Source organism: Schistosoma haematobium, chromosome 5 (assembly GCF_000699445.3).
Source record: "Schistosoma haematobium chromosome 5, whole genome shotgun sequence".
Lineage (NCBI taxonomy): Eukaryota > Metazoa > Platyhelminthes > Trematoda > Strigeidida > Schistosomatidae > Schistosoma > Schistosoma haematobium.
This window is the reverse complement of record NC_067200.1, coordinates 16,773,580-16,788,535: the sequence shown is the minus strand read 5'-3', so window position 1 is coordinate 16,788,535 and position 14,956 is coordinate 16,773,580. Positions and strand designations below refer to the sequence as shown.

The window sequence follows — 14,956 nt, the reverse complement described above, 5'->3', positions numbered from 1 at the left end:
TGGCTTCTGTTGGTCCATCACAATCTCTGGTTGGGTTTCTAGAGATAGTTCGACACAATAGCTAGAGACGTTATCAGATATGGCTCAGAATAGAAGCCAGTGGAGATCTTGCTGTAACTTTATTTTACTTCATAAATAGGAATGAAGGTAATTTCTTGAAATGGAAGTATTCTTTCTGGCTTTACCTTTGATAACTGAACTGACTCTTCCATTATTATTATTTTACTCTCATACTCTAACTTCTGTTCGTTTTTGTTCTCTTTTTTCTTAAACTTACATTGCATTCCTGTATCTTTTCACAACCTTATCGTTATTGTTTGGCACAAATGTAATTGGTTCCTCTTTTTACCATTATTTATTCGCTCGAATAAGTAAATAGATAAACGGAACTAACACAAAAATTATCCTCAAGACGATCGTGTGTGACTGGCTTCAAGCACTTTTCCCCTGGATACGGTGGTCATATCCTTAGGTCACTCTAACACAAGTTACTTTCTAGGTACCCCTCGGAGAACACTTCTGTTGTGTGGGCAACGAGTGAGGAAATATGGAGTCTCCTAGAGTCAGTATATGAGTGTATTGGAGACGAGTAGAAAGGGATAATCCCTACAGCGTACAACCGTTGTACTCAGTGTCAGTAATCGGCTTCATGTACATGACTTCCACTAGACATTTCTAGGTTTTAGGCAAACTCCCTGATCACCGTATAGATTCATCAAGATTCATAAAATATTGAGTATGCATCTGACGTGCTTTTCAGTGAGGTCTACTTTGTCCTGCATTCCAGTTTTTCTGTCGTTGCGAAACAACGACATACCGAGTATTGCTAGCGTCTGGTCTGTAATTTGGGAGGATGTCCATGTTTCATGTGTATTTATCAGATGAGTATTATTAACGCTACTTAGTTCACAAATCTCATCCATTTTGTCCAGTAAACTCACAGTGTTCGTATAGGCAGTTTATGGCCTCGGTTCGAAACGCGCGATCTTCCTCATCCTGTTTGTCTGAGTCAGCCGTATGTAAATGGACAGGCAACTTACTTATACAGGATTTTTAGAGTTGGAATTCCCGATGCATGTAGACTCTAGTTGGTGACCGGCATCTGTTGGTACGACATGAATCGACCGTGGTGGCCACCACTTGGGGGGATGACAAAGTTACCTTCATTAGGCGCAGTCTAGAATCCCCTTTTTTCTTGGCTATTGCACCACCTGTTCGTTCATTATGTTCTTAAGCCCCAAGGACTCCTTTATATATATTTTTTGGATAAGCAGTTTAGCCATTCACATTTTAAATTTTAGATGTTTGTTCTTTCAGTGTAAGTCTGTCTTTCGCTGTTGTGGATGCGGAGGAATAGACCAATAATTATCATGTTAAGTCCAATGGTGTCTTTGGACTTTAAATGGACATTCCCTATTGGTCGATATATGTTCACTTGTTGAGTATTGTACAGAATGTTGTTTTCTATTTTTATGGTACGATGTGGTATGCTTGATTAGTATATAAAAAAGTATGTTTGAAATATAATGATTCATATCTCCGAGGCTGTGGCTGGTGTTCTGGACTCAACTAACTGGGCTAGACAGGGAAGTGGGACCAATCGAGACTCTAGGCCGTCCGTACGTGTTTACGTGTCACTGTAATCGATCGATAAGTACTCTGCTCTTTAATTTTCCAGTCAAGGACAACAATTAGCACAGGGTAAAAATCGACCTCAACGTCAAGCCATAACATTCGCATCCTGAGAATTTTGTCCTGCTGACTCAGAGAAAGATCAGATATGTCCTGATTATGGTGATTGCCTTCTCAGGTTTTCGAACAAGCTGATGTTGAGGTCTTTGTTGTTTGGGTATTGAACTGCAGTCCCGATTCCCATGCTTGTGTTGACTGGTTGGGTAATTTTAGCAGCAGATTGCACGACCGATGAATTACTTGATCTTCTTATAAGATTTGAGCTTTTCACTGTTTTCGATGGTGAAAAGTCAATCCCCTTTTAACGCCGCTTATAGGGGTTGAGTCGCCTACAGAAGTATTGCGATGCAGTACAGCAACAGCAGCTGAGGTGCTTCTTTTGCATCTGTAAGCAAACTGATATGGATCAATATGGTTTTCTATCGCAGGCTGAAGTGGAAGTACTAATAATTTTTCCATTGTTTTGAGGAAGGGTGAAGTTATTGCAATAGGTCTCAATTTTACATTCTTATCACCAGATGCTTTCTTGGGTACAGGAATTATCTTCATCTTTCTCCACATTTTCGGTATGAGATTAGATGAGACGGATTTGTTAAAGATAGCTGTGAACGGATAACATAGGACATCAGCACACTTTTTAAAAAGGATGTTTGGGATACCATCAGGTCCCAAACATCGAGATGAATTAAGCGACTGGAGACATCTTCGTACATCAGTCTCAGTGAAAGTAGGAACACAGCTATTATTTATACCCGTGGATAGAGGGAGCATCACATCAGATGACTAACGTACAAAAGATTTATTTAAGTCACAAACATTCAGCTGGTTATCGCTACTAAACTATCTGTCACCTGTAAGTTCTTTAAAGTTTCCACATACTTGGAGAGTTTTTGCAAGACAAGAGTTTTTGAGTAAACATAGAGTTGAGACGTCTAATCTCTAGGTCTATCAGACCATTTAGCTCACGAACTCTATTAGAGTTTTCGTCCTCGTACATTCTTTCACTCCCCGTAGTCGTTTTAGTTGTGAAGATGTAAGTCGATCAAAACTTACAAAGACAGTTTCAGTGAGACAACAAATATCAAGACAGAATTTAAGGTAACAAGTGATAACATCAGTAGTGATTTCCAGTGAGTCGCCGGTAAATAATTCCCATTTAGTCGTATGAAACATGTTTTTCAGATTTCAGATATTTTCTTCTGAGTAATTCTTACATTTGACTTTCTTGGTTTGATGTAAGAGTGTACTCTTCCCATGCTTTCCATATACTTTAGGTAGGACGCGAATTATACAGTGATCTGAGCTAGACCATGGAGCACGTTTACGAGTCGCATATATGCCCAAATCATTAATGAAAACGAAGTCTAGATGAGCATCCAAACGGGTAGGAAAGTCCACTGCATTTTGGTGACCTAGTGACGTGAGGAAGCTACAGTCACATGAATTGAAATCACCACATACAACTGAAAGTGAATCACTGAATGCAGTAACAGAGAGCTCAGTGAATTCATCAGCGAAAACAGATGGCGCAGATGATGTGCAGTCTGGAGTCACCTAGATATTGGTAAAATAAACATATTTGTATTTATTCAGATGTATTGGACGACATCTTAAAGTTGGACAGTCGATAAAATTATTTTGAAACTTGAAACATGCAAAAGTAGATCGACACCAGTTCACATTTAAAAACGTAGTAGTAGTAGTGGCGCACCACCGCCACACTTCATTTCATTGTTTGGTCGATCCTGACGATAGATATTGAAGTCACATAGCGATACTAATCAATCGCCCTGCAAATTATTTAACCAAGATTCTTGAATTGTGATGACACCACAAATACGATACATGTTTTGACTTAGTAGGAATTGACAATAGTCCACCTCGTTAATTAGTGGTCAGCATTTAGAATTTGGATGCTCGGGCATCGACATACGAATAATGCTCATTCTTTTCAATGCATATCGCCAACCACTGCGATGTCTATTATTGTACTTTTTTGTAACTTGTGCAGCGAAAGGTCGTAAGATTTTCATAAACGCGCCTGTATAGGTTATGCAACTAATAGACATAATGAGGCGTTAAAACAAAACAAAAACAGATGGCTTCTTGAAATAAATAGATGACAGAAGTAGATATTCAAGCAGGCCACGGAATTAGATTTTCTAGAAACACTTCAAGGGAGACGAGCCTTCTCCAACTGAAAATCTTGACCACTTCTAAAGTCATTGGTCGTATTGAAGATGCTTTCTCATCAGTATGTGTTTTTTTACAGCTGGAGAGATTTAAGGGTTATTGTTATCTTTTCGAGACTTCAAGTTAAAGACTACGCCAAATATAACTTTCCAGTGGTTACTTTTTCCTCTTATTGTGTGCTCGTGTATATCCTGAAAAAGAATCTTATCATTTATTAATCGGCAGTCTCTTTTTTGAGTTTTTTGTTCTTTAAAGCAATTAGTCTTTTGACAAATTTTCATAGTATAATAAGAAGACAATTATTATCAGAACTATGTGACATATCAGCGCAAAACGTTTCGAATAATCTGACCACACATATACTTGTTAGGAACATTTATATATAATAATAAAAGGTCAACTAGACCAGTTTCGTGCCCAACCGTAGCGTCACTAAGGAATGAACTTTTGACATCTGCAATGAATCGCCTTATTAGTGATCCCTTCTTGAGACTATATAGCAGTTCCGGTTTCGTTCGATAAGTAGCTTGATATTGAAGATTACACAGGTACTCAGTGTTTGACAACGCTTTTACCAGTAATACCTTCTAATATATTTCGTTCCAACCCAGAGAAATCAAAAGACAGAGTCGAGGAGATCGGAAGAGTGTATTTGGCGATGACCAATATATCGGAATTCTCTTATCTAATCTGGCTAGCGATTGCGGTAGATGTTGAGCACAGCATTACCACACGTGATCTGGTGCGGATGCATGACCGAGCGCCTTCAGCTTGATGAGTCCACTAGAACATATGGTCAGCATCCAATGTCGAAAACTTACAGGGCTATTTATTTTGAGGATTTATTTACCGCTACAGATCACTCCCCCTAGTGGGGCAGTGACGACCCTAAAACGTGGCCAGCCAGAAGTTCAAACCCAGCGAGTTTGTCGTTGGTAAACACTCTTCTGATAGCTTGCTAGGATTAGCAGCGTCTGGTCGTCTTTCCTTACTATATGGGACCGAGGTACAACATAGTAAAAAAAGAAAAAGTTACAACGAAAATTTCGACTCCTCGTAAACTGCATCGTTCTTTTCCAGCCGTCCTGGAAAAGAAAAAATAAAATGTAAGTGCATGTCGAAATACACTCGTATGTGCGTGAAAACACAATGTCGGCGAAAAAATGGAAAATAAACTCAAGCACACGTAATAGCGCCAAAAATATTTTATTTTTTTTATTCGTTTTTTAAAAATAAAAATATATAAGCATATTAAAATTTTTTTTGAAAATATATTATACATCGTAAAAAGAAAGATCCAGATCTAACTCTTCTTCCAGAACGCGTCGTTTTAAGTTTATTTTCAGATACATTCGGAGTATCATCGCTAGTGTTGGTTGTCGGTTGAGGAATTATGAGTGGAGTCGTGTTGTGCGATTGTACCGAAGGAAAATCGACGTAGATAGGATTTCCTTCTAAATACGCTACTTTGAGGCGATCGATGCTGATGCTATCGTTGGTTCCGTTCTTATCGATTAGATAGTACTTCGGTTCGCGTTGAAGAACTTTGAAGGGTCCTTCCTATGCTGATTCGAAAGGTCGTCGATGCGAGTCTCGACGTACGAAGACATGTGTGCTATATCTTATGTCAGGTGGAACAAAAACATCAGTTGATTGCAGTCGAGTGGAAACAGGTTTAACTGAACGCATTGCGTTTGTAAGCCTGTTCGTGTAGGAGGTTAGATCCATGTTCATGGAATAAGATGAAGGATCCATGATCTCTATTGGAAGTTGAAGTGTCGTTCCATAAACGAATTGAGGTGCAGTGTATCCAATGTAGGCTTTCACTGCATTGCGAATATATAGTAAGATGAGTGGAAGAGCGTCGGTTCACTATGAAAGGTTTGCGGCTGACAGTGAAGCTTTTATTTGTCGGTGAAAGCGTTCTACCAACCCGTTTGCTTGTGGGTGGTAGGCAGTCGTTCGGAAGCGAGTGGTTCCTAAAAGTGTGGTCAGACGACGGAAAAGATCAGATTCAAACTGACGTCCGCGATCTGTAGTGATGGTTGAAGGGCAGCCGAAGTTTGCTACCCATCGTTCGACGAAGGTGCGGGCCACTGTTTCAGCAGTCATGTCCTTGATAGTGACTGATTCTGACCATCGAGTGAAACGGTCTACGCAGGTTAAGAGGTAAGAGTATCCATTTGAATCTGGTAAAGGTCCTACTAAATCCAGATGAACACGGCCGAAACGAGCACCAGAAGTTCTGGACGAGCTTAAGGGACGTTTGTTGTGTCTGATAACCTTAGGTTTTTGGCAACTTACACAGGAGCGTGCCCACTCCCTCACGTCTTTATTCATACCAGGCCAGCAAAACCGTTCTGCTATAAGCTTGATGGTTGCACGAACACCTGGATGAGAAAGTTTGTGCAATGTATTGAAGACATTGCGTCGATAATGTTTCGGCACGATTGGGCGATCCCCACCTGTAGATATGTCACACAGCAAGGTTTCCTTACCTGTTCCCATTTGTTCGATGCGCAGCTTAAAGGTTGTTGACGATAACTCGTGCTGAATATCAGTGTGTTTTCTTTTTGAAGCTGGGCGAGTTCTAGAAGATCGATTCCTTGGAAACTGTTCGAGGAAGTTGTAAGAGACAAGGCGTCTGCGACTACATTGTTTGTTCCAGAAATAAGTTGAATATCTGAAGTAAACTGTGAAATGTAGTCCAGTTGTCAAGACTCACGTGGTGAGTACTTGTCTGAATATGAGCTTAACTGGAATGTAAGAGGGTTATGATCAGTAAAAAGGGTGGAATCCCGGCCTACGATATAGTGTTGGAAATGTCGTACAGCACAAAACATAGCTAGGAGTTCCCTACCGAATGTGCTGTACCTCGATCCGGTGTCTAGCAACCTTCTAGAGGAAAGTGCCAAGGGTTGCCAGGAGTTGTTATTTATTTTAGGGATTTATTTACCGCTACAATATCCTCTATTTTCTGATAAACTTTCCTTCTTACAACTCTAGGTAGAAGCTTGTGCCGATGATGTCGTTCAGAATCACTATGAAAGATCCACGACCAAAGCAACCAGCTCAGAGAAGAAAACTCCATCAAAATCAACCCCCTGAGCTACAACCTCTGTCTTTCAATCTACCTTTCTTTTCCTCGTTTTCCTTGTTTAACAGTTCGAGTTCTGAATCAAAAGCTATTAAAGTTGAGAGATTTGATACTCTTTAGAAGAAAAGGGAAATCCAGGAGGGTGGGGATTAAAAGAATGATCAGATTATAAAACAAAGTGTAAAAGAGGATGGAAAGACGTAGGTTTCAGTATGTAGCTATGAAAAAGACTGTGGAACTACTAGTAAAGCATGACTATGTTCTAGCCAAATCATCTAGTAAACAGGTCACTGAAAGTCAGACAGTTTTCCGGTCCTCTTCAAGGTTACGTATAACCAATGAACATTAATCAATTGCGTGCTATAGGCAGTACCATGAGGCAGTGGTTTTTCCCCTTGCACTTTTGTAACTTGTTCATACCAATATATGCTGCCTCCTATTTAGAGTATACAGCATAGCCAATTGCCTTAGAATTCGACTGACAAGTTTACGACAACAGGAAAAAGTAGATCAGGTATTGACCGCGGTGTGTGATTTCGACATAAAATAAGAGACCACAGTTGCTGTCCAACTGTAGTAGACCACACTAGTCAATAGAGACCGCCTACTTTGGTGATCTACACAGGGCGAAGTGCGTTCACTTAAACCGGTCACAACAAATAATCCAATAACTGACGAAAAGCACTCTGAATGATTTTGAATGGTCAGTTGGCTATTTTATAGTTAAAGGCATGTTTCAAGCTATCCAAGATTCTGGTAAAAACATAGAGAGGTGAATGATAAGAGTGAAACTAATTAACTAATGTATGATAAAAAAGATACTCCACGACTCTGTTGTGACACTTCTGGCCACATGAACGCAAGTTCATATTGACGTATGGATAAATTTCAGGTATCACTCCGAAAAAGATTCAGCGTAAGGAATAATCAGTTACTAATTATGAGCAAACAATCAGAAATAAAAAGTCCTGAAAATTTGTTCTGTGCCCACTATCTTCGTACAATTCATTGTCTGTGCATATCGTTTACAAAAACAAGTCATCTACTCATCCTGACCACTATATTCAATATATACCTTACCTCAATATAATAACTTCTTGCCTAGCCCTGACCGTTGAATCCAGGAGACAACACCAGCCTCCACTGTATGAATAATATGTTTCAGACATACGTGGCTTATATACAAGCAGATCAAACTTCATCACACTATATGAAGAAAAATAATAATCATATAAGATCAAGCCGAAAGTGGCTGTGACTGTCTGTAACTTATAAATTGAGAATAAATTAAGAACAGTAAATCATATGAAATTGGTTAATAATTCAAATGAAAACTTATGAATAAACGAATACAAATATATATGACCCAGTTACCCAATAATTATAATTATGTCGAATAACTTGATAATTTCGATGTTTGATTATATTTCCTTGAAAAAGCTTGAACCAGGTTGCCAGGAGGAACGTTGGTTTTACTTCAACAATTCGTTCACTCGGATTTTACAAATACATTCTTTCTCTTTAATGTCTTTCTGAACAGTGTTCTAGAATCTTGGTGACCACTTGGGTTCAGCTTACTAGATGATAGTTCCGTAATTCTTATTTCATGCCTGTTTTACAAAAGGGTCTTGCTATGGCGTTTCCTCGGTATTATGGCAATTTACCTCGGGTTACACATAGAATAAGACTGGTTTTTAAAAAATTCACGACTAAATTTGACAGTTCTATTAGTAACCTACTAGGGACTTCGTTGATTTCTATGAATTAATCGGAATCACGTATATTTCACAATCAAAGGACATCGTGTCTTTTGATGGTCACAATGTTCAGGGATTTATATAAAGATAGAATGTCCCATCACATATATATTGCCAAGGTATTCAGAGAGTACCTGAGGTTTGTTGTATTTGTTGGATGAAATTCTGAGTTTCCTCTTCATTCCTTTATTTGTGAGCGGATATATGCATTTTGAATATTTTAAAGACTCCTTAACAAATTCTTCTTCGTACGATCTTGTAGACTGGCTTAGAGCTGGGACATAAACATTCCAGATTTCCAAAATTTTCTCGTCAGCACCAAATTACCCCCATTGATTTTTAAAAAGTATAATTGTGTGAACATCTTTGCTGAGCCATGGTAGGGAGTTTATTAGATTCGTTGATGTAGTCAAGGGGACGTGAGGTGCCGTAGCTATCGTGTAAAGACTCTTAAAGAACTCTCAAACTGTGTACAAGGATGTGATTTTATTTTTCCATCTATTGAGAATGCTGAGTGTATTGATTTTTGTGCGCTTACTTCCCAAAAGGTTTGGACTAGCTTGAGGTGGAACATCGTTATTGACAGCTATATGAAAATAAAAAATTGAAACCTTATTATCAGTCTTACCTAGGATTGGTATAAAATTGAAGTTTGTAATGTTATACTCATAATGAATGCATATGAGACCTAGCAAAAATGATTTGGAGTCCGGGCCGTACCTAGTTATTGCTTTCACATGTAGCCCTACGGCACGTGTGTTATCATCACGTCAACTAGTTTTTGTTCAAAATAATTTTCTCTTAGCTCAGTTCGAAGATTCCCCCAGTCTAATGCAGTCCTAGCAAAATCATCTAAACTTAAGCATCGGCTACTCAAAGATCAGACGTTGAGTCCATCTAGTGAGACTTGATTTACCTCGGTTTGGATTACTGTGAACCAAACCAATCAATAGCTCCCTTCTCTTACAATTTTAACGGAAGATAACCATTTCTTACATCACACTCCCATAAGATATGCTATGGACGTGGTCCTGGATTCCTTCAGCCTTTATTATTTGAGGCTCTAGAAATTAAGTTTCCTATTATCTACACAATGGGTCGGCCAAATGTTTGTTATGGCTTGGTCAATTTCATCTGTATACTTAGCTCCGATCGCTTGTTCAACAAGTTCGAGTCATATATGTGACAGATCAAGAGACCGCTCAAATGGCTTCAACATCATCCTCTCTCGAAGTCTCATCTTCCAAAGACGATGCAAAGTTTCTTTACATCGACGGACAATCATGGTTTCAATTCATTTTCAACATCTCGCCTCTTCATAAAGTAAGCGAGAGACAAATCTTTCTGGACAAAGACGCCTGACCCTTTCAGTTTGTGTCCACTTCGTGGTGTTAAGTCCCTACCATCATGGAATTAAAATACCACCTTTTGCGGTGCGGTTCGACTTTTTTCAAGCACGTTTAACTACCTTGTCTGTACATCTTCAGCTAGGTTGCCCAAGAGAAATCATGAGGCACTATTTTGTCAAGTGATCCACTTATCAACCGATTGTTATTTTAACAGCGTATGTTGTGTTCGGAACACTCACTCCCATAGACCCTAAGAAGGATGACTGACGTGTCAACATAATCAGACTACGAATTTTCAACAACGGTTAATAAAATCGGCTTCGCATTTGTGATATTAGGTTGTTTCTTGCTTTTTATTTGAATTTATTTGTCATTTTCTCCGAAGCTACAGCCCACAGATACGTTGCATTTAGATTGAGATCATGAACCACTTCAAACAAATGGGGTATGCGATTCCAGAAGAAGACAAATACGTAGATCTGTGAATAAACAGTCAAAAAGAATGCAAATATATTTATGAAAAAAACAGTTGACAGCAATCAGGAACAATACGTAAGATTAAAAAATGTGGCGGGGAAAAACTAGAAGATTATAGCTAATGGTTTAGGAAACATAACACGACAAAAAACCCTAATATATTGTTCATTCAAAATTCGAGCTAATCAGCGAGTTCAGTTCGTTCACAAGCCGCGCTTTTTAAAAGGGTAGCAGTTGAGTTAAATTTTAGTTTCCATCGTTCATTGCTCATCAAGGCTACTGTCATTTCAATTGAATTAACTTCAGTCTAAGTGATACCAGTATTGCTTTTCCGAAAGCTGTTAGCATCTGTACTTTCTATTAAATACAACAGTTCTGTCTGTTGAACTATCTAAACTTAACAGTCCACAACTTACTGTTTGCTTACCGCACACCTTTTTGAGTTTTTAGCTTTTGCATCTGCATGTCTTTTCCAAGTTATCTACAAACCTATGATTGATAGCTGCTCAGTGTAGGAAGGGGTGTTTGTTAACGCATTGGTTATCGATAGCCGGTGGGTAGTGGAAAGCACTATGATGCATGGAAATCATAGTACCACGAAGTTTGAAGAAATATAACACTAGTGTGGTTGGTATGTCCTTTAGTGTAGATATACCGGTGGTTTTTGCTCAGGGGAATCGTATGTGATACCCACGAGTGCTTTGCTTTTATTTCTGTTACCGGAAAACTTGGCTGTTTCGTTTTTCAAGGCTAAAGCTGGTTCTGATATTAATCACAACGCACTTCAATAACTGAAACAAAGTAGGGTCAGTGTTTCATGAAGCGCTTCACACAGACTAAATTAAAACCAAATATTACATTCTAATAAAACACAAGATGACCTCAAAATACTAGCTATATATTGAAATCAGAGCATAAAGCGCATTTTGATGAGGTTCATATGAGCAATGCTTCTCGGTTCGGTATCCAAGTACACTGGTTTTTTATACATTCTTCAAGTGCAGTTTATTTCTGTTCCCTATCTAGACGATGTCGAATAAGTTATTATTTGGTAAAGCTCTTACCTCATACGACGATGAAGATATTGATGAATTGTTGTCTAAGCTAACACCAGAGGAGCTGGAGCAGCTTAATGATGACTTTGATCCCGACAATTCACTGCTTCCTCCTTCACAGAGGTGTCGTGACCAAACTACCAAAACCCCAACTGGACCTTATGATCGTGAAAAATTACTAAGGTAATTATTGTTCATGTTTTTTTTAAAATAATGGTTGATCCCAGTTAAAGTATAGGCTTTCATGCTAATAAACATGCACTTGTTTTTCGGACTCAAATGTTTATTTTACACGAGGTTTCTTCTAAGTTCGTTTGAGCGCTGCTGGATAGCGTTTCAGCTTTAGTAAAGAACTAGTCAGGAACTAAATTCCAAAATCGACATTTATCTGATAGTGATTACCGACCCAGCCGGTGTTTACAGTCCCGAATTTGTTAGGGAAGCATCAGTTCTTAGATATCGTTTTTAGCCCCCAGATACCCTGGTACGGCCGAGGGTGGGGAGTCCGCTCTCCCTCTCGACATGCTCTTATTTGGCCACACACTCGTCCACTGCCTTCTCTCGGCGGGGTTGTTGTTTACAAACTCGAGAGGACGAAGAGCGAATGTTCGGCGCTTTAACCGGGTTGGTGGATATGGTGACCACCTAGGAGAGTTGGAAAATCTAAACTCCAAACCAATGATACACATGGGCTCAAGGATCCTGACGGAACAGATGGTGTATGAACCTATTGTTGGTCACTAGCTTCAGTGTGACTGCATCTTCTGAAGTTGCTCCATTGCGTTGTGGATTAGACCTTTAGGTCAAAGGCTTGGGGTGTGACCCCCTAAGAGAACCACCTGCTTCGGTCTGGGCACCTGGGAGGTATCACAGCCCTCATACAAATCAATAATTACTACTGGCCTCATTCTTTTTGTGTGGTAAATATGTATTAAGTGCCTCCTTGTACTAATGTTTATGTGTTCAAATAAATAAAATGGATGTCGTTTAGTGTCGACATACCACACGATGTATAGATTTTACTGGTAATTTTGTTATCAATTCTCATTTATTTTGTATTTCTTTCTCTACTGAAGAAGAATAAGGTTACAGCTGTTTGGTTGGATAGTGGCTAGCAGTGAAATCCAGGACACGCGCTTCGTCCTATTTGAGACTCGTCGTTTAGATGTACCTGAATCTCAGTTTATTTTGACTCCGGGACTTTAATCCAGTACATATGCCGATAAAGAGCTAATCAACCGCAGCCCTAAAAGTCAATTGGAAGATTCAAACAGCCGACACAAAAAGGGATTGAACTTCACCCCATTGCACAAGCCAGTGGCTATCTGAACCCAGTAGCTAAGTAGATAACGCGATGGGGTTTGAAGCGGACGGTACTGGGTTCAAGTCTCGGAGTGGACATCCAGCTGAAGAGTCTCAAAGAGGACGAAACGCGGAAATCTTGGATTATATTGCTTATCACTATCCATCTTTGCCTATAGTGCTGGATTAATTGTTCAATCCTTTAAATGTTACTTATTTCAAGTATTGTCATTGAATTAACAATTTAGTGGTTTCGATTTTGCGTTCCCATTCCAAACATGTGTAAAGTAATAGAGAAATAAAGCGAGTACAATGTTTCCCCGCATTTGAATGTCTTTTAAGATAGGATGAGCTATGGGAGTTACACTTCGCGACCTATTTTCAAAGTCATCCATATTCATGTCAAAAACCAAATACAGTAGATGTAAAATGTGATCGATAGACGAACTCACCAATAATAAAGAGAAACGCCCACCACCACATTAACTCCCTTTGACCTTGTACTACTGTATCTCTTTATTAACCAATCACAGTTTGATGTTCATTGCAAAACAATATTTGCTTGTTGACTCATTTTTCCTATTCTCTGGCTACTGTTCGGTATGTTATTTGTCTGTTTTTTCCCTGCATTAATAGACCGTACAGTTTGTTTGTACACTAACGATGTTAATTTGTGTTTTAGAAACAGATAAAGTTTATCTAGCCAAATAGCTTGCTTGTTCTGACTTTAGCCAAAACAAGACTCTGTATTCGACGGTCTAGAGAATAGCTCAGAATTAAACCTGTAGGAAATTGCTCCCTACAGTAGATATGATCAGACTTTTCGTTCTGTATAAGCATAAGTGTTGTTTTCTAAAATTTTGAGTTTCCAAAATATTTTACTATTTTTCGGAACATAGATATCTCATTGAAAAAGCCAAAGCCGAAAGAGATTGGGAAGAAGCTGTGCCTTATGAAAAAAAGAAAAGGGGAAAAGCCTATACACCAAAACAAACTATTTCACCGAGCACGCAAAACGAATTAATTGAAATGGGTTTCGATGTAGAGTTTGATGATGATGTAAATAAGGTATGTACGCTGGTTACTTCGTGTTTTTAATTTAAAACACTATTTACAGTAATAATTTCAGTAAAACAGACATTCAATAAATAAACCTCACATACTTTTTTAGTAAAAAATATTAAGTGCTCAAGGTTTGTTCAGTCGATTGGCGAGGTATTAAACTTGAGTGGGATTGGCTACCGCTTAAGCGGATTTGTTTATAACTCAGTGCTTCTCTAAATAACTGACTGATAATACCCGTGTCCGCATCACAATGCTTTCCTGCTGGTAACATAGGCATATAATTTCATGTAACACATTCAGGGTTGTGTGAAGCATTAGTGCAACGCAGCGGATATCCATTTCAGAAATGGTGTTAGGTTTTCCACATCTATTTCTGTTGGTTTTTGACGTACAAAATTATGTATATCCGTTTTTGTCTGTTGTGTTGCGAAAACCTACACTAAAACTCAATAGTAATGTCTATAGTATTGGTAAGTAGGTAATCCTGTCAATTCTGTCGTTCTGTGTCCGGTTTGTTTTTTGTGAGACGTTATTTTGTAATTTTTGGAATTATATTTGTTCAGAAATTAAGATGGAAAACTGTGATGATTTCTTGAGCTGATAATTTTACATGCTCAAAGTGTTAGCACTTTTTCGGGTAAAACTTTTATATTAGATTACGGTTATATATTATCTGTGATGAGTACCGGTTGACAAGTTCTGCTGACCACCCTACAAAATCTAACATTGTGTTTCGTAAACACGGAGTCATTCCTCGTACTCCGTTCAAATTTCAGAGGTTTGTTTGCCTTTTAAGAAGCTAGTTTTCTGGCAGGAAACAAAAGTTATCTAACAGTTAATTTAGACTTTTACGATCGGTAACTTTTAGCTAACAATATTTTAAATTATCTGGTGAATAACCACTTTGTTTCATATTTATAAGCTTTATTTTTATCTACACACCATTCACTCTGCAACTGTTGATCATAA

At 38.6% G+C, this 14,956-nt stretch overlaps 1 protein-coding gene across 3 annotated transcripts in view; it reads left to right on the top strand.

The window, feature by feature from the left end:
- Positions 1-9,945: 9,945 nt before the first annotated feature.
- The window catches only part of TMOD2_1 (Tropomodulin-2), a gene marked incomplete at its 5' end in the record, with an annotated part of 29,143 nt that continues 24,132 nt past the window's right edge, over positions 9,946-14,956 (top strand). The window contains 3 exons of one of the 3 annotated variants that reach the window (XM_012942365.3): positions 9,946-10,062; positions 11,592-11,803; positions 13,822-13,990. In XM_012942365.3, coding sequence (XP_012797819.2) covers positions 9,946-10,062; positions 11,592-11,803; positions 13,822-13,990 — 498 coding nt within the window. Of the gene's footprint in view, positions 10,063-10,744; positions 10,793-11,591; positions 13,707-13,821; positions 13,991-14,956 lie in introns of those variants that run through there. The other 2 variants (XM_051217607.1, XM_051217606.1) reach the window with 2 other exon arrangements.